The 17,265-nt window shown below is 51.6% G+C and overlaps 2 protein-coding genes across 5 annotated transcripts in view; both read left to right on the top strand.

The window, feature by feature from the left end:
• Ip6k2 (inositol hexakisphosphate kinase 2) overlaps positions 1 to 3,809 on the top strand; it is a 29,951-nt gene extending 26,142 nt beyond the window's left edge. For all 3 annotated transcript variants that reach the window (XM_020172309.2, XM_020172312.2, XM_074060017.1), the window contains 2 exons: positions 2,405 to 2,580; positions 3,036 to 3,809. In XM_020172309.2, coding sequence (XP_020027898.1) covers positions 2,405 to 2,580; positions 3,036 to 3,536 — 677 coding nt within the window. In that variant the 3' untranslated portion in view covers positions 3,537 to 3,809. The remainder of the gene's footprint in view (positions 1 to 2,404; positions 2,581 to 3,035) is intronic.
• A 2,602-nt stretch (positions 3,810 to 6,411) lies between these two features.
• On the top strand, positions 6,412 to 16,768 carry Nckipsd (NCK interacting protein with SH3 domain). 2 transcript variants are annotated; one of them, XM_020172268.2, is made up of 13 exons: positions 6,412 to 6,675; positions 9,108 to 9,217; positions 9,456 to 9,660; positions 9,825 to 9,915; positions 10,151 to 10,641; positions 11,716 to 11,886; positions 12,067 to 12,153; positions 12,239 to 12,377; positions 12,489 to 12,569; positions 12,756 to 12,884; positions 12,984 to 13,076; positions 13,228 to 13,400; positions 15,876 to 16,768. In XM_020172268.2, the coding sequence occupies exons 1-13, from the start codon at positions 6,505 to 6,507 to the stop codon at positions 16,077 to 16,079; spliced, it is 2,145 nt and encodes a 714-aa protein (XP_020027857.1). In that variant the 5' UTR covers positions 6,412 to 6,504; the 3' UTR covers positions 16,080 to 16,768. The 2 variants fall into 2 exon arrangements, with proteins under 2 accessions (XP_020027857.1, XP_073915135.1); XM_074059034.1 differs by having other exon boundaries at positions 13,228 to 13,410.
• Positions 16,769 to 17,265: the final 497 nt, after the last annotated feature.

The raw sequence follows: 17,265 nt of genomic DNA, 5'->3' as shown, positions 1-17,265 counted from the left end.
CTTAATATAAAATACTTAGTTCATGTCCACATTTTCCTAATTGTCTCAATAAGATGTTTGTATTGTTGATTTGTTTGAATTGGGATCCATGTAAGGTTCACATGTTGCCTTGAATTGAAATGTCCTAAGTCCTTAAATACCACTTCCATTTTCTTAGAAATTCATTATCAAAGGGACTGGGTCGCTGGCAGAGTGGCTCATGTGGTACAGTGCCTGCCTAGCAAGGATGAGTTCAAACCACAGTACGACCAAGCACGCGCACGCGCACACACACACACACACACACACACATTCACATTCTCTCTCTCTCTTTTTCTGTCTTCTAGCTTTTCCCATGATCTAGATTTTTCTGATTATGTCTTGGGTGTCTTTTACATGCTTCTGTCTCTCCTGTTTTCCAATAAATTAATAACTAGAGCTAAAGACTTGATCAGATTCAGATTCAGCCCTTGGGGGATAAGAACAAGAACACTTGAGAAGCCAAGTACAGTGGTTCACACCTGTAATCCCAGCTACTTGGGAGGCTAGATGGGGAGGATCAGCGCTCAAGGCCAGCTCTGACAAATAGTTTATGAGATCCCTATCTCCAAAATATGGCTCAAGTGGTAGAGTACCTACTTTGCAAGTATGAAGCCCTGAGTTCAAATCCCAGTCCCACCAAAAAACAATCCTTAAGAAATGGTATTGTGCATATCAGATGGTGTTTAGTAATCTTTCTCTTTTGGATCATCATTGCCTTAGATCCATTTTTTCATTAGGTAATTTTCTAATTTTGTCAGTTACTAGCTAGAATCTTATAAAGAGCAATTTTTCTTTATCAACTATGTGATGATCCTGAGGTACAGTTTATATAGTAGAGGCACATTAAATGTTTGTTTTTTTCTTTACTTACTAGATTACTAGATAATGAGTGGGCTCACTAACATCCTCCAGAGGTGACTAGTAAATTTTTACCATCATTATAATTACACGAATTGAAATGTATTCCAGATATTTTAGTTCCTTGCCGTTGTTACCTTTACTGACAAGCAGAATGTCCCAAGTTGGACGTAGTCTCTGATGCTTGTCTTGCTTTCTGGTATGAAAAAAGATAGTTCATGAAGTGGCCATGAATATTTTGTACCCCAGATGTGAACTCAACCCATTCCTCTAATGCAGCAGGGTCAGTAAAGTGCTAAGTAATATTTTAGGTTTTGAGGGCATCTTTATCACAACTCTGCCTCTGTAGCATGAAAGATGCCACAGACAATAATGTAAACTAATGAATGTAGCTGTGTTCCATTAAAACTTTATGGTCACTATAATTGAGTATCATTTCATATTCATGGGTCATATAAAGTACTTTATATTTTTTAGCTGTTAAAAATGTGAAATTCGGGCTGGAGGAGTGGCTCAATTGGTGCCTGCCTAGCAAGTATAAGGCCCTGAGTTCAAACCCTAGTACTGCAAAAAAAAAAAAACAATGCTAGCTTATAGACGGCAAATGTGGACTATAGTTTACCAATTCCCATTAATAGGAAATGGCGAGGCAGACAAATGTCTATGCTGTAGGGACCAGCGCTCATTATTTCTGGTCATTGTTTTTAGACCGTTCTATTGTATGCAACTGGGAAATGGGAAATAGACTTTTTTTTAGTGTTTTGTGTGTGTGTGTGTGTGTGTGTAGTACTGGGGTTTGAACTCAGGGCCACATGCTTGCTAGGCAGGCATTCCACTGCTTGAGCAACTCTGCCAGCTCTTTTTGCTTCATTTTCATAAGTTCATATGATACTTACAGGTCACATTTAAGGCTGTCAGCTTTTGCTTTTTTATTTACTGTTTTATTTGTAACTGAGAACAGTATGCCATAGGACTCTGGTCCCACACCTAGCTAAATTCAGGGAATGGTGTGTGTATCTCCCAGGCTAGGGAATCTCTGGCCTGGGTTGAGTTTAGAGCTGGCTGTTCTTAAACTGTTTTTATGCCAGTTCCCTGACAGGAAGTCAAGTAAAGGTGCCTCTTGCTGGGCGCTGGTGGCTCACGCCTGTAATCCTAGCTACTCAGTGATCAGGAAGATAGCAGTTAGAAGCCAGCCCAGGCAAAATAGTTCCCAAAATCCTGTCTCACCCAAAAAAAAAAAAAAAAAAAAAAAAATCACTAAAAAGGGCTGGTGGAGTGGTTCAAAGTGTAGGCCTTGAGTTCAAACCCAGTACTGGCAGGAGGGGAGGTGGGGGGAGAGGAAGGTGCCTCTTAACATCTCTCCTCAGCCCTTAGCCCTGGGCTCCTTGCATGGGAGACAGCCCAGTTAATGGAGGGCTCTATGGGCTTAGGCTTCTGGGTCACTATATGCAGGCACTGAACCTGGGAGTGCCAAGGCCTCATGCAGTAACACTTCCTCTTGAGGGTATCGTCTTTAACCACTCAGAATTTATCTTATTGGAGAACCTGACTTCCCGCTATGAGGTGCCTTGTGTCCTGGACCTCAAGATGGGCACACGCCAACATGGTGATGATGCTTCAGAAGAGAAGGCAGCCAACCAGATCCGAAAATGTCAGCAGAGCACATCTGCAGTCATTGGTGTGCGTGTGTGTGGCATGCAGGTGAGGAGTGTGTTAGTGCAAGACAAGGGCTAGCTAGGCATCCAATGGCTGTCTCTTTCCCACTGTGGCATAGTACTGTTTTGCTCTAAAGAGTACAGAATTTTGACCCTACATGAGTCTCTTGCTTTGCAGCTAAGAAAGAAAGCATGTATGCCTAGGTGATCCCACTGAAGCTAGCCTGCCTGGGTACTGAATCCATAGTCTGTGGATAGGGGTAGAACACAAGGCAAGAGAGTCAGGCTGTCTCCTCCAAATGCAGAGTAGGGGATTGGGGGACAATGACTGAACCCAGGTTAGATGGCTGTCTCCTGGGTGGGTGATGATCAGATAAGATACATCTTCTTAATAAGTACATCCTAAAGGATCAGATCTGGGCTGCCATATTCCCCACCACCACCACCAAGGTTCAGGCCTTGAGATGGCCTTAGCCCCTGACCTGCTGGTCTCTCCCACAGGTGTACCAGGCAGGCACTGGGCAACTCATGTTCATGAATAAGTACCATGGGCGGAAGCTGTCAGTGCAGGGCTTCAAGGAGGCGCTTTTCCAGTTCTTCCACAATGGGCGGTACCTGCGCCGTGAGCTCCTGGGCCCTGTGCTCAAGAAGCTGGCTGAGCTGAAAGCAGTGCTGGAGCGACAGGAATCCTACCGTTTCTACTCAAGCTCCCTGCTGCTCATCTATGATGGCAAGGAATGGCCTGAAGTGGCCCTGGACTCGGATGCTGAGGACTTGGAGGACCTGTCAGAGGAATCGGCCGATGAGTCTGCTGGTGCCTATGCCTACAAGCCTATTGGTGCCAGCTCAGTGGACGTGCGCATGATCGACTTTGCACACACTACCTGCAGGCTGTATGGCGAGGACACCGTGGTGCATGAGGGCCAGGATGCTGGCTATATCTTTGGGCTCCAGAGTCTGATAGACATTGTCACAGAGATAAGTGAGGAGAGTGGGGAGTGAGCTTACAGGATGTTCCAGTACTTGAGAGACTCTCTGTATCCCAGGCACAGCTGTGCTGCGTCAGGGAGGAGGCCAGTATGGCCAAGTGGTGGCCTCTGCAGCCTGGAGCTGATATGCAGTGGCCTCTGTGAGCCCCAGCCTGAGCCAGCCCCAGCCGTGCTCAGAGTCATTATTTATTTTAACTATTTCTTCAACATTCCACATATGATGATGCAAATACCTCTTTCTTCCCTGAGTGTAAATGTTCTAATACAAATCTTTTTGTTTATTGTATGCAGTGCTGCTGTTGTTCTTTCCAGGCGCATGCAGCCCCTCTCCCAACTTGCAGAACCCTTACCATATGCTATGACTCCTCCCTGGTCCAGCAGTATTCTACTACCCTCACTCTATGGATCCTACAGTCTTGGCTTGGCCTTCAGTTACCCAATCTAGCCTTTGAAGTCACTCCTCCCACCCCTGAGTTGGGGGGTGGAAACCTACACACATACCTTAGCCAGGTCCCTCTGTGCTGGTTGAGTCTCCCAGCACCCGTGCCCCAAAACTACCCTTGATACAGGTCTTCTCTTGGCCCTCTGCAGTGTAAGCAAATACTGGACAGCAAGTGCTCCAATTTCTTGGGTCCAGCTTTTTTTTTTGTATAGGGGTTTGAACTCACAGCTTTGTACTTGCTAGGCAGGTTGCTTGAGGCACTCCTCATCCCTTTTTGCTGTTTACTTTTTTGTGTGTGGTGGAGCTTGGGTTTGAGTTTGGCTTTGCCTTTGCAAAGCAGGCACTTTACCACTTTAGCCACACCTTCAGTCCATTTTGCTGTAGTCATTTTGGAGGTGGGGGAGGGGGTCTCGAACTTTTTGCCTGGGCTGGCCTCGAACTTTGATCCTCCAGATCATAGCCTTCCAAGTAGCTAGAATTACAGGTATAAGCATCTGGTGCCAGCTTGTCCTGCTTACTTTTGAAGTAAGATCTTGCTCTTTCCCTGGGCTGGCCTGGACCACCATTCTCCTGTTTTATCCCACGTAGCTGGGATGATAGGCACACACCACCACGTCTAGCTTTTTTCAGTTCAGGTGAGGTCTCCTGGACTGGGCTGGACTCAAACCCTTATCCTCCTGATCACAGCCTCTCAAGTAGCTAGGAATACAGGTGCCTGGGTGGTCCAGCTTTTGATCCCTCCTGTGCTATTGGTAGTAGCACAAGGCTGGACATTGTGATGTCAGATATCCTGGAGCCAATACTGAGGTCTCAAGTAACCAAAATGCTCCAGTCCATTGGCAGACATAGGGCCCCAGGTGGTGGAGAGCATAGTGAGAGTTGTTCTGGGCAGGTGGTCCATCAGTCCACTCCTAGCCAGCCCTGGACTCCAGAGCAATTACAGTAGCCGGCACAGCACTTAGAAGAGGTACCACTGTTCTGTGCCTGGAGGGCTTCTAGGAAGAGTCGTGGCCAAGAGAGGTCTCGAATCGCAGAGAAACCAGGGTCTGGATGTCAGGTTCTAGCAGCTCCATCTCACTTGAGCCTACCAGGACCTCCTCCCCAAGGCCTTCCCATGGGCCTGCCTCCACTATGCCTAAAAATGTGTAAGCCAAAAAACACTAGTCTGCTGCCCACATCTACTCCCTGAGATGAGGCTTTCAGTTTGCATGACTGAATCAGTCCCAAGGACCTTTGGAGCCTCTTCCCTGGGGTTCCCTGGGACCCCAAGGACTTCAAAGACCTGGAGATTTGGGCTGTCAGGAAAGCTGGGTCAAACATGCCCTTTTTTTTTTTCTTTTTGACACAGGGTCTCACTATGTAGCCTAGCCTGGCCTTGAATTCACCATCTTCCTACCTCTGCCTCTTGAGTGCTGGGATTACTGGCGTAATTGCCATACCCCTGCTCAAAACATGCTCCTAAGGCTACATGACATCCCATGCTCCCACCCTCTGCCAGCATTCCTCTCTGCTGTCATTAGGGGCATCAGAAAGTGAGTCCCATAAAGACAACAAAAGAAGTTGGGCGCTGGTGGCCCAGGCCTGTAATCCTAGCTACTCAGGAGGCAGGGATCAGGACGATGGAATTTCAAATCCATCCAGAGCAAATAGTTCGAGAGCATATCATGAAATGAACCCATCACAGAAAAAGGACTGGCAGGATGACTCAAGTACTAGAGCACCTGCCTAGCAAGTGTGAGGCCTGTTCAAAACAGCAAGGTGATTGATAGGGATGACAAAGGGGAAGTGTTTCAGGCTGAGGAAACAACAGAAATAAGTAAAAGGCCCGTTATTGAGGGGAAAAAGAAGCCAGTGGCTGAAGAAGGGGGGGAGGGGTAAGATGAGAACGGGGAGCAAAGATGGGAATACTTTGACCTGATTTCTGCTATAGCTTCTATCTCCACACTTGCTCCTTATTGCCCACCGCCAGGGCAGAAACAGAGCAGGGACTTGGTGATGAGGATTTTGTGACTGTAGGCACGCTGAGGAGACCCGGCCCCAGGGAGGAACTTCCAAGTGTCGATCAACAGGCTCCCACAATGAAAGTGTCCTTTACTAGTCACCGTCCTAATTGTCGGGACCCACTTCCCGGGGGCTGCGAGGACATAACAGCTACGAGCCCAGCGTACCATCTTCGGGAGATAGGGTGGCAGAGCTCGGACTTAAGCGGCAGAAGGAAGTAGAGGGACTGGCGAGGGTGGAGTCGAAGCCGGGGTTCTGAAGGCAGGGGCTGGGTCTGGGAGCCAGGGGGGCCGGTGGACTTTAGAGCCCCGCCCCGTTGAACCTTTTGAGGCCGCCAGGGGGCGCGGCACTCCAGTGCGTGGGCTGACACTCTCGGGGCGGGGCGGGGCGGGGCGGGGCGGGGCTGCGGCGGGCGGGCGCACACGCGCACGCGTGGTGTGTCACGGGGCGGGGCAAGCGCGGTTCGGCACTCTCGGCCTGGCGTCCTGACTGCAACCCCAACCGCCAACCCTGCACCGGCGCGGCCCAGTCCGGCCCCATGTACCGCGCGCTGTATGCTTTCCGCTCGGCGGAGCCCAACGCGATGGCGTTCGCGGCGGGCGAGACCTTCCTGGTGCTGGAACGCAGCAGCGCACACTGGTGGCTAGCGGCGCGGGCGCGTAGTGGCGAGACGGGGTACGTGCCGCCTGCCTACTTGCATCGCCTGCAGGTGAGTGTGCCTTTTCCTGACCCGGCTTTCCGAGCCGGCCTCCGCAGCCCCTGCCACTGGATCCCCTTCACAGGTCCTCATAACCGACCCAGAGACCCCAGATCCTTCGGGACTCGAGGCTGGGACCTCTGTTAGACAGGGAGTTTGAGAATCTGACCCTGAGACCCATGGAGACTGAAATCGCAAGGGCCAGCAGCCCCCACAGAAGACCAGGCCCTTGACATCCAACCTACCAAAAAGCTCTACTTACCAAAAGCTCTACTGTAGGAGTAAGATTCATTGGGACCCCAAATCACCCATATTAGACCCTCCATCTAAATAGAATTCTAGTGTTAGATCCAGGCACCAGTCCAGTTACCGAAATCCCGGAGACGCCAAACCCTTAAGATTCTTCTTTCCTGGGTCCCTAGGATTGCACATCTTTGCCTTCCCTCGCACACACATACTAGTTGGAACCCACCTTTACCACGGGAGACCTTACCTCCACCACTGAGACTGCACAACCGTAGATACCACCTGTTTCCCCCAACCATTGTCCCTTAGACGCTGGAGCCTTAGATATCCCATACTCCTAGATAACCCCCAAGCCTTGGGATCTCAGTATCTTTCACTATCCTGTACTCATCCATCCCCTAAGTTCCTCCCAAGCATCCCCCCTCCATCCCTCTTTGAAGCAAGGACTCTGGCTCCTGTTGACGCTGACACTGCCCCCTGTTCTCCCCACCCCCTCCCAAGCCTCAGGCCCTGATTTATCAGACTTTCTCTAAAATCTGGGGTGCTCCATCCCTCCTTGTCCTTAGCCTGGAATGAGGCCTGCTCCTATTGTGAGGAAGTGAGTCCTCTTCAATGGCTTCCCCTGGTCTGACCATGGCCCCATTTCCTTGGAGTGGAGGCTGCAGTCCCAGTTCCTGTTTCCCAAAGAGTAGTCCTGCTGCAGAGGTTGGGGCTGTCTCTCTAGCTGGTCCATTCTGATCACAGGGAAGGAAGGCCCAGAGCCCACTGGCCTGTACCAGACTCCTGCCCTGTCCTAGTCCTTAGTCTTTAGGAAGCGTCCTGTCCCAGCCCAGCTCAGGACAGAAATAACGGGATAAATTTGGAGCCGTCATCTGGTCTTACTGTAGGGTTGGGTCCTGGGCCTTGGGGGCTTCTTCAGTGTCCCTGGGTTTGACTTCATCTAGGCATGCTTGAGGTGAGAATGGGGGGCCCTAGACACAAGGGCTACTGGGTCTGGAGTGAGTGTGTCAGACCAGGACCAGTGGGATTGGGTGTTTGGGTAGGGAAATGAGGCTACCATCTTCTCTGTTGCAGTCTCTTGGTTTCTTTCTGCATCCCCCCTGTGTCTCGGTTTCCCTGACTATATCTGTCTCATTCTGACTCTCCACTTGGGTGTTTTCTCTTCTTCTGACTCTCCATTCTGTCTCTGGTGCTCAGTTTTCTTGCATTACCCCCTTGCTTTTGCCTTCTGTCTCCAGGTCTGTCTTACTGTGTGTGTGTGTGTGTGTGTGTGTGTGTGTTTCTCTTTCTGTCCCCCTATCTGTCTCTTGTCTCTCTGCACCCTGTTATGATCCATGCCACCTGGAGGGCTTTGCAGACCTCTGCATCAATCTGTTTGTCTTCATCAAGGAAGCTTTGCCTCTGCTTTGAGGCTCCTGTTTAGCCTGGTGGACTATGTATGTAGGGATAAGGAGAGGGGGGGAGATGGCCAGTCCCACAGCTGTTCCCCACACCCTACCTCATACCAGGCAGTGGGGCAGACTGGACCCCTTGGGCTACTAGGAATGACAACACAGACTAGGGACCAGGCCTGTTTCTCATGTCCTTCCTTTACCACAAACAGAACTGCTTCCCAGGGGAAGTTACTGGGACATTTTGAGAGTGTGAGAGTGGCAGCAAGGATGGGAAGGGAGGTTCTTTGGGCTCATTACTAACTTTGCAGAGGCCTGCAAAGGACTCTCGGAGAACAAAGCTGTTCTGGAGTGTGACCTTGGTTTTGTGAAGGATCAGCGAGATACAGAGTGACTTATTAAGGATTCCAGACACTGGAGGCTTCCTGCTTGGCATTTCAATCTGGGCTCTGAGCCAAGCCCAGGGATAGACTAGATGTGCACTGTGGCCCTACACTGGGAATCCCTGGGCTGTGATTTTGCTCTAGACCTCTGGTTTTCAGAGGCATCTTAACCCAGAGTCTCTCTGTGGGGTAAAATCCTAAGTGGGACCTCAATATGTAAACTGGCATCATGGGAGCTACTTGTGCCTCTGCTTCCTGAATGATGCAGTTTGAGAACTTCATTCCATAATCCATAATTCATTTTGGCTCTGTGCTCATGTTCTGAGATTTAGCTGTGGTAGTCCTCTGGTTCCAGCCTGGGCTGGGTCTGGGCTGAACACCCCAATTTGGCCCCCAGGTCTAACTGCCCACCCCTTCACCCTAGGGTGTGGAACAGGATGTCCTCCAAGCTATTGACCGGGCCATCGAGGCTGTGCATAATGCAGCCATGCGGGATGGTGGCAAGTATAGCCTGGAACAGCGTGGAGTCCTCCAGTGAGTGGCGGGGAGGTGAGGGTGGCGCCTCCCAGTGAGCATGGTGGGCTAGGGTCCTTCAGTGAGGTCCAGAGATGTGCAGGGGCAATACTGGGATAGTATTGGGTAATACAGAGTGGGGAAGATGGAGGTGGGAGGGGCCTGGACTGTGGGATCCCAGCATCCCACAGACACCATGTGAGGACTTTGGGAGTTGTGAAGTAGCGTCACCAACAGTCTCCCTATATCCTTCCATCAGGAAGCTGATCCACCACCGCAAAGAGACCCTGTCTCGCAGAGGCCCCTCATCTTCCAGTGCTGCAGTTATGACCCCATCCACCAGTGACCACCATTTGGATGCTGCCGCCACTAGGCAGCCCAACGGGATGTGTCGAACTGGGTTTGAACGGCAGCACAGCCTGCCTAGTTCAGAGCATCTTGGGGCAGATGGAGCCCTCTACCAGGTACCTGGTGAAGAGGGAAATGGGTGGGACTTAAGACTTCATCCAGAGGCTCAGGGGGTCCACTTGGGTCAGGGATGCAGCCAGAGCCATAGCTCTGTCCTTGCTCAGGGTTCAGGGCTGCAAACAGCAGTCTGTCCCTCCAAATGTCATTTCCTTCCTCCCAGATCCCACCACAACCTCGCCGAGCAGCACCCACCACACCACCCCCACCAGTGAAGCGCCGAGATCGTGAGGCCATGGTGGTCTCTGGGAGTGGTGAGAAGGCAGGGTTGGAGGAATTGGGGTGGGGGTACCCTGGGCTTGCAGTGGTTGCTGTTCCTGTGTCAGGCAGATGGGGCTCTAGGCTTGGGGAGAAGATAGGGTCCCCATTTTGGGGCAATTGGGGGGAGGCAGTGGGGAGGTGAGACCTAGCCTTATATTGGATGGGGACTAAAAGGACTGGGGGCTTCCTGGGGGCTGCCCTAGCACAGCATCTACTCTCTGCTCACAGGCAGCCGCAACACCACACCCTCCGGGGGTAGTTCTGTGTCCAGTGGCTCTTCAGTCAGCAGCACCTCCCTGGACACACTCTATACCGGCTCCAGCCCCTCTGAGCTGGGCCCCAGCTGCTCACCCACGCCCCCCCCTGTGCCTCGCCGAAGCACCCATACCACTGTGTCCCGAGCTCAGCCTTCTCCCTCCAAGGCACTAGCCCCTGAACCCCCTGCAGAGGAGGTGGCAGTTGGTACAACCTCAGCCCCTGATGACCTGGAAGCCCTGAGTGCACTGAGCCTGGGGACCACAGAGGAGAAGGCAGTGGCTGAGACGGCTGTGCCAAGGACCATTGGGGCAGAGCTGATGGAGCTTGTGCGGAGAAACACTGGCCTGAGCCATGAATTATGCCGAGTGGCTATCGGTGTCGTGGTGGGTCACATCCAGGCCTCCGTGCCGGCCAGTTCACCTGTCATGGAGCAGGTCCTCCTCTCGCTGGTAGAGGGCAAGGTGAGGGTGGGCAGCAGAGCCAAGAGCCTCCCCACCCTCAAGCCACCCTGTTAGTCCTGCCCTGTTCCCACCCTCATACATTTATCTAGCCTATACTTGACAGGTATTTGTTGAGCTCTAGCTCTGGCCTTTCTGAGCTGCGCACTGGGGACATTTGCGCTGACCCATCAAGGGGAAAGGGAGGAGGAATATTCCAGGCAGAGGCTCAGCCTGAACAAGGGTCATGAGGCAGAACTGAGCTTGGCTCACAGGGCAGCATGGGTGGAATAGGGTAAGAGAACAGGTGGTGTGTGAAGAGGTGAGACCTGAGACAAATGACAAGTGAGATCAGGATGAGGCAGGGGTGGAGGGGAGCTTCCTGCCGCCTGGAGGGGTTTCCTACTATCTTTACGGGCTCAAACTTCAGGAAGGAATAGGCTTAGGGCATGAATGAGGGCAGTAAAGTCTTGTTGGCCTTGGCTCTGGAGAGAAATAAGTGCTTGGAGAGTTATGAGGGAGGTTTAAGTGTTGTCTTGGCCCACAGTGAGGTGTGTGGGTAGCTGTGGTTCCTTGCCAAGGTTAGGGCATGGGTCAGGAACAGGATCAGGGGCTGTGAACCCAGACTACATGATGAGGGCTAGATTGGCTAAAGGTCCTTCCTTGGGGTTCCTCCTACAGTTCTATGTAGGAGCCAATGGGATGCCCATGTTGGGCATAGTGACCAGTGCCTGGTCAGCAGGGTTCAAGGAAAATGTGGGAGGTGGGTTAATGACAGTCCACTTTGTGTGAAATGAGAATGTGAGGTCTCAGTTCAATTCAATTCAAGCAGTGACAGAGTCCATTCCCTTCTTGTTGGAAGTGTTTATCCAGGTCTGGGGCAAGAGGCAGGTACTTGGAAATCCTCCCACTGATGTGTCTCATGCAGAATCCTGTCCCAGGAGGTCATCAAGACTGGAGTTGAGCCCCCTGCCCAATGTGTGCCATGCAGGACTTGAGCTCACAGAATATAGGCCCATGGGTGCAGGCCTTGGGGGCTTCCTGGAGATGGTAATGGACATGGAATGTGCTAAGCTATGCCTTGCTGTCTCCTTCTAGGACCTGAGTACAGCCCTGCCCTCAGGTCAGGTCTGCCATGACCAGCAGAGGCTGGAGGTGATCTTTGCAGACCTGGCTCATCGGAAGGACGACGCCCAGCAGCGCAGCTGGGCCCTGTACGAGGATGAAGGTGTCATCCGCAGCTATCTGGAGGAGCTGCTACATATTCTGGTGCGGGGTGGGGGCCCACGTGTGTCCTTAGCATGTGGAGCAGTGACCCCTATCCTGCACCATCCCTCTTTAATGCTTGGGAGTTTCCCCTGCACATACATGCTGAGCTCACTCCCATGTGGCCATACAGCTCAGCTCACACTGGGTGACTCTCACTGGGTGACTTCCTCCTTCCTACAGACTGATGCAGACCCTGAAGTTTGCAAGAAAATGTGCAAGAAGAATGAGTTCGAGTCTGTCCTGGCCTTGGTGGCCTATTACCAAATGGTGTGTGCACAACAGGAGAGGGGTGTAGAGGGATGTGGGTAAGGGTGGAGGTTCCAGGCACTGAGCACACAGGGTCCCCTGCCAGGAACACCGAGCGTCACTGCGGCTCCTGCTCCTCAAGTGCTTTGGTGCCATGTGCAGCCTAGATGCAGCCATCATCTCCACGCTTGTGTCATCTGTGCTTCCTGTGGAGTTGGCACGGGACATGCAGACTGACACACAGGGTGAGGCAGGGGTGGGGGAGCTTCCTGCCACCTGGAGGGAGTTCCCACTACTTGCTGGGGGTTTGTGCCATCCTTGGAGGCACTGACTGCCTTCCTTGCCCCCCACCTCAGACCACCAGAAGCTCTGTTACTCTGCCCTCATCCTGGCTATGGTCTTCTCCATGGGAGAGGCAGTGCCCTACGCACACTATGGTAAGAATGCAGATCACTGACGAGCTGACCATGGGTCCCAGAGGTAGGATCCATGGCTCAAGTGTCTAAAGACAACCACAGCTTGGCAGGCATAAGAAGTCCCCAAGACTCATAGGAAGCCAAGGAGGCTGGGTGGTGTGGGGAGGAAGGTACAAGTCTGCAGACATCTGCATACCCTTCTTCCAGAACATCTTGGCACACCCTTCGCCCAGTTCCTGCTGAGCATTGTTGAGGATGGGCTGCCCTTGGACACCACAGAGCAGCTGCTGGACCTCTGCATGAATCTGCTTTTGGCACTCAACTTGCACCTACAAGGTGGGGGTGGAGTCTAGCTGAGAGAGGGATGGTCAAAGTGGGGCTTTCCAGGCCCCACACCTATGCTCTTCTCTTGTCTACACCTATGTCCTTCCTTAGCACCTGACCAGAATGTCATCATGGCTGCCCTGAGCACACACTCCAATGTCAAGATCTTCTCCGAGAAGCTGCTCTTGCTTCTGAACAGAGGGGGTGAGAGCCCAGGAATCTGTGCTCTGCCACTTTGATAAATTGTGACTCCAATGACCCCCTGCTTTGATACCTCCAACCCCCTGGGGTGACCCTGGGGTCCCAGGAAGGACCACCCTGATCCCTCTGATCCCTCCCCCCACCCGCCTTTTAGATGACCCTGTGCGTATCTTCAAACATGAGCCACAGCCACCACACTCAATCCTCAAGTTCCTGCAGGATGTGTTCAGCAGCCCTACCACAGCTGCCATCTTCTACCACACAGACATGATGGCACTTATTGACATCACTGTTCGGCAGATTGCGGACCTGTCACCTGGAGACAAGGTGCCTGGAGGTTTGCCACAGAGGGGATAGGAGCTGAGTAGAAACTGAACCAAAATGGGGGGATGTGGCATTGAGTGGAGATGAAGGTACAGGGCCACTGCTGGAGCCAGGTAAGTGTGGGAGGCTACTCAGAAATCAGGACAGGTTTGCCAGGACCCAGTGGAGCCAACCATGTGGCAATCTGGAGTGGAGTGTTTGGAGAAAGCTGAAGTGGAGCAATGGATAGAGATGAAATAGAGTTTACGCAGAGCCTCCGAGGCTGCAGTGACAGGTTAGGATCTCGTTTTAGAGGAAGAGGAAGTGAATGGAACTCACTGCCATACTGTGCGAAGACAGAGTGGAAGCTGGGAGGCTGGTGGCATGGTTGGGTAGGGAGAGGCCATGGTGGTGAAAGAACTCAGGTTTGAGGTATGTTGGAAGTGGATCCAGTAGAGCTTGCTGCTGGATTTGTCATGAGCAATGAAGTGGTTATAGTGCTGATGATTGATTGATGGGAGAAGGGCTGTGGGGGAGGGGATTTCTTGGGGAAAAATAGAGTTGTGTTTTGAATGGGTCAAGATTTTGAAGATGGGCTAACAGTGGCTCAAGTGGTGGAGTGTCTGCCTGGCAAGTGTGTGGCCCTGAGTTCAAACCCTACTATCACCAAAAAAAAAAAAAAGAGAGAGAGATACCTGCTAGACATTTTGGAGTTGTCTGTGCAGAGATGTGATGGGAAGCCCTTGAAATGGTAGTCACCTAGGAAATGAGATAGATGGGTAGGGTTAGCGGGGAGCTTGGGCTTCAGCTCAGGCACAGCAGGGCCAAGTAGGGAGAAACCCAGGAGACAAAGCTAGGTGACCAGGAGCCATGTGTTTGGAGGAAGGAAATCAGCTGTCTCTAGACTGTTAGGAACCTAAGGTAGGGCTGAAAATTAGCTATTCACTTTGCCAAGTGATGGTCAGTGGTAACTGACCAGTGTTGTCATTGGAGCAGAAGCTTGTCTGAATGAAAAGTCAGAGAATTTGAAGCTATTGGAGAACAGAAAAAAGGGGTGAGGTGGAAGGAGTAAATGGAAATAACTTTTGTACATTTTCTGTGAAGGAAAACAGAAAAATTGGGGGAAGGGTGTGCTGACAATGTGGGATCAGGGAGGGTGTTTCAAAGGTGGGAGGTACTGGCACATGTCCTGAGCCAGAGGGAATATTCCAGTAAGCATAGAGAAATGGACAACACATTGGGAGGAGTGAGCCTTTTTCTGTAGGAGGCAAGTAGATGAGGCAGAGAGAAGGGGTGGCCAGGCCTACCTGAGCAGGAACCAAGGCAGTTCATTCTGGTAGGGACAAGTGAGAGTAGAGTGCTGACAGTGGGAGACAACGGTTTTCTAAAAGATTGCTTCTGTTTTCTCCATGAAGTATGAGGTCAGCTGACCATGAAGTTTAAGTTTAGAAGACAGAAGCTGGGCAATAGTACTGAAAGGAGAATGAACACAGCAGAGTTTAAAAGCAGTGGGAGTCCCCAGTCATACCAGGTATCCGATTGAGGTTTATAGTAGTGAGTGCTCTGTGCTTGTCTACTGCTTAGACTCTGGCATTTCATGCACAGGCACCTGGGTCTGATTCCTGGGGTTGGGAATTAGCAGAATGATGCTGCCCGAAGGAGGTTTTGGTATTGATTCCTGTGATCAAAGGTAAAGAGAGTGTTCAAACCCCAGTACTGCCCCAAAAAAAAAAAGGTAAAGAGAAATGAGGGACATTGAAGGGGCAGACAGAAAAGTCCTGCAGTCAGGTCAGTGGGTTGGTATTCACAGGGCACAGAAGAGCTTGAATGTCAAGTCATGGGGGCTGTTGGAATTACTTAAGCCAGAAGTGCTGAGAGTATGGGTTGGGTACCCTCGGCTTCAAGGCAGGTAGGGAAGGTAAGATAGCCAGGTCTTGGAGATACATTGAATATGGGGTGTTTGGGAGAGAGAGGACATCTGCATTTCAGGCCTGTGACGCTGGGTCAACAGTGGTATTCGCTCCTAAAATAAAGAATATGAGAAAGCTTTCAATTTAGAGGGGATGGGGAAGAGCATGAGTTTAAATGTGGACTTGTAGGTTTAAGAGGCCTCTGAGATATGCAGGAGACAAGCAGGCAATTGGATATTCTTGTCTGACGTTACAGGACAGGTCTAGGTGAGACACTTGAGGGTGGGTCACTGTTTCAAGCTGTGGGTGTGGATGAGATCCTCCAGAACGAGAGGGATGGGGAGGTGACATACATGGCACCTGAAGGGTCACACCCTGAGACTCCGAGGCTGGGAAGATTCATTCACTTATTCAACAAGTGAAGCCAGTTCTGTGCCAGGTACACTCTGGGTGCTGGGGGTGCAGCCCTGATGTTCAAGTAGTGTGAGCTGGTCCTTAGCCCTGGGGTCCATGGGGAGTAGTAGCCAGTCCCTGTCTGGTGGCAGTCGCGGTACTCCGATTTCCTTGAGCCAGCCTGCTCTTTCCACAGCTGCGCATGGAGTACCTTTCTCTGATGCATGCCGTGGTCCGCTCCACACCCTACCTGCAGCACCGCCATCGGCTGCCTGACCTGCAGGCCACACTGCGGCGCATCCTGACTGAGGAGGAGGCTTCACCCCAATGCCAAATGGACCGAATGATTGTCCGAGAGATGTGCAAGGAATTCCCAGTGCTGGGGGAGGCCCCCAGCTAGCACCTTCCTTTTCTCCCTTCCCTGCAGCCCTGGTCAGGGTGCAGGGAACTCATGATAAGAATGTTTTGCACTGATAGTGTGAGGGGATAATGGAGTAGAAGGGACCTGAGCAGGGCCCCCCCACCTGAAGTAGAACTAATGCAAGGAGCCAAGTATAGGATTGGGGACCATGGTCTGGGAGCTTTGCTGGGCAGAAGAAATGTGCAAGTTGGAGCGCCTCTATACCCTGATAGGCTGCCTCTTCAGCATGCCACCCCCTGTACCTATGTGCATACCCAGAATCCTGCTGCTGCTCCAGGCTGGGCCAGGGCCCTCATCCCTATCCCACCTGCTCTGAGTCCTGAGCCTCAGCAAGCCATGTCCTTGGGGGTGAGGGAAGCTACCTCTCACCAGTTCTGTACTTTGCCTTAGCTTTGCAGTGGGTGTTGCTCATGTGCAATTCTGTCCCCTGTAAGGATCGGTGTCACCAACCCTCGCCTCATTTTCAACCCCAGAGGCCTTGTCCAAATTGCTGCTTGAAAGCGGACTCTTGGGAGACAGTCCATCCATCCTGGAGCCTCACGAGACAAGGTGATGGCACTGAGAAAGCCAATGATAGAGTCTATTTTCTCTAAAAATGACCGAAAAGCCATGTGTATTTTCCTATGTGCTACAGCTCACCTTGAGAAATAAATTACAGGCATCTGGAATTGAGCTTCTTGGTATAATGCTGGGGGATAGAGGGAGAGGATGGGTGGAGATGCTGGGGTCCCAGGACCTCATCAGTCCAGCTTATACTGACTTCACCTGAAGAAAGATGAGCCCTGACAGGACTGGCCTCCACAGCCCCATGGGTCCTGTTCTAGTCTTACCCCTGGGTTCCTTCTCCTGAGGACCACAGCCAAGTTCCCCTGTAATCCACTTATAGGTGGCCAAGCCTCCAGGCTGTTGTCCTGTATACCTGTTGTCAAACGAAGCAGGCCCTTTTCCAGCCCTGGTCTCCCTGAACATGTGGGCCTTGTCCAGGCTTATTTCCCTTATCATTGGGGCCAGCATGATCCCCACCTCAGCAGAGATTTGGTCATGTTGGCGGGTCAAAAGAATGTTAACAAGGTCGGGTCAGTTTGCAATCCAGTATTAGGGGCCAGAGTTGACAAAAACTTTGTTCTTTTTATGGGTTCCTAATTTAGCAGAAAGCCTTTCATGG

This window comes from Castor canadensis, chromosome 17 (assembly GCF_047511655.1).
Source record: "Castor canadensis chromosome 17, mCasCan1.hap1v2, whole genome shotgun sequence".
NCBI classification, from domain to species: Eukaryota; Metazoa; Chordata; class Mammalia; order Rodentia; family Castoridae; genus Castor; species Castor canadensis.
This window is presented reverse-complemented; position numbering and strand designations above follow the sequence as displayed.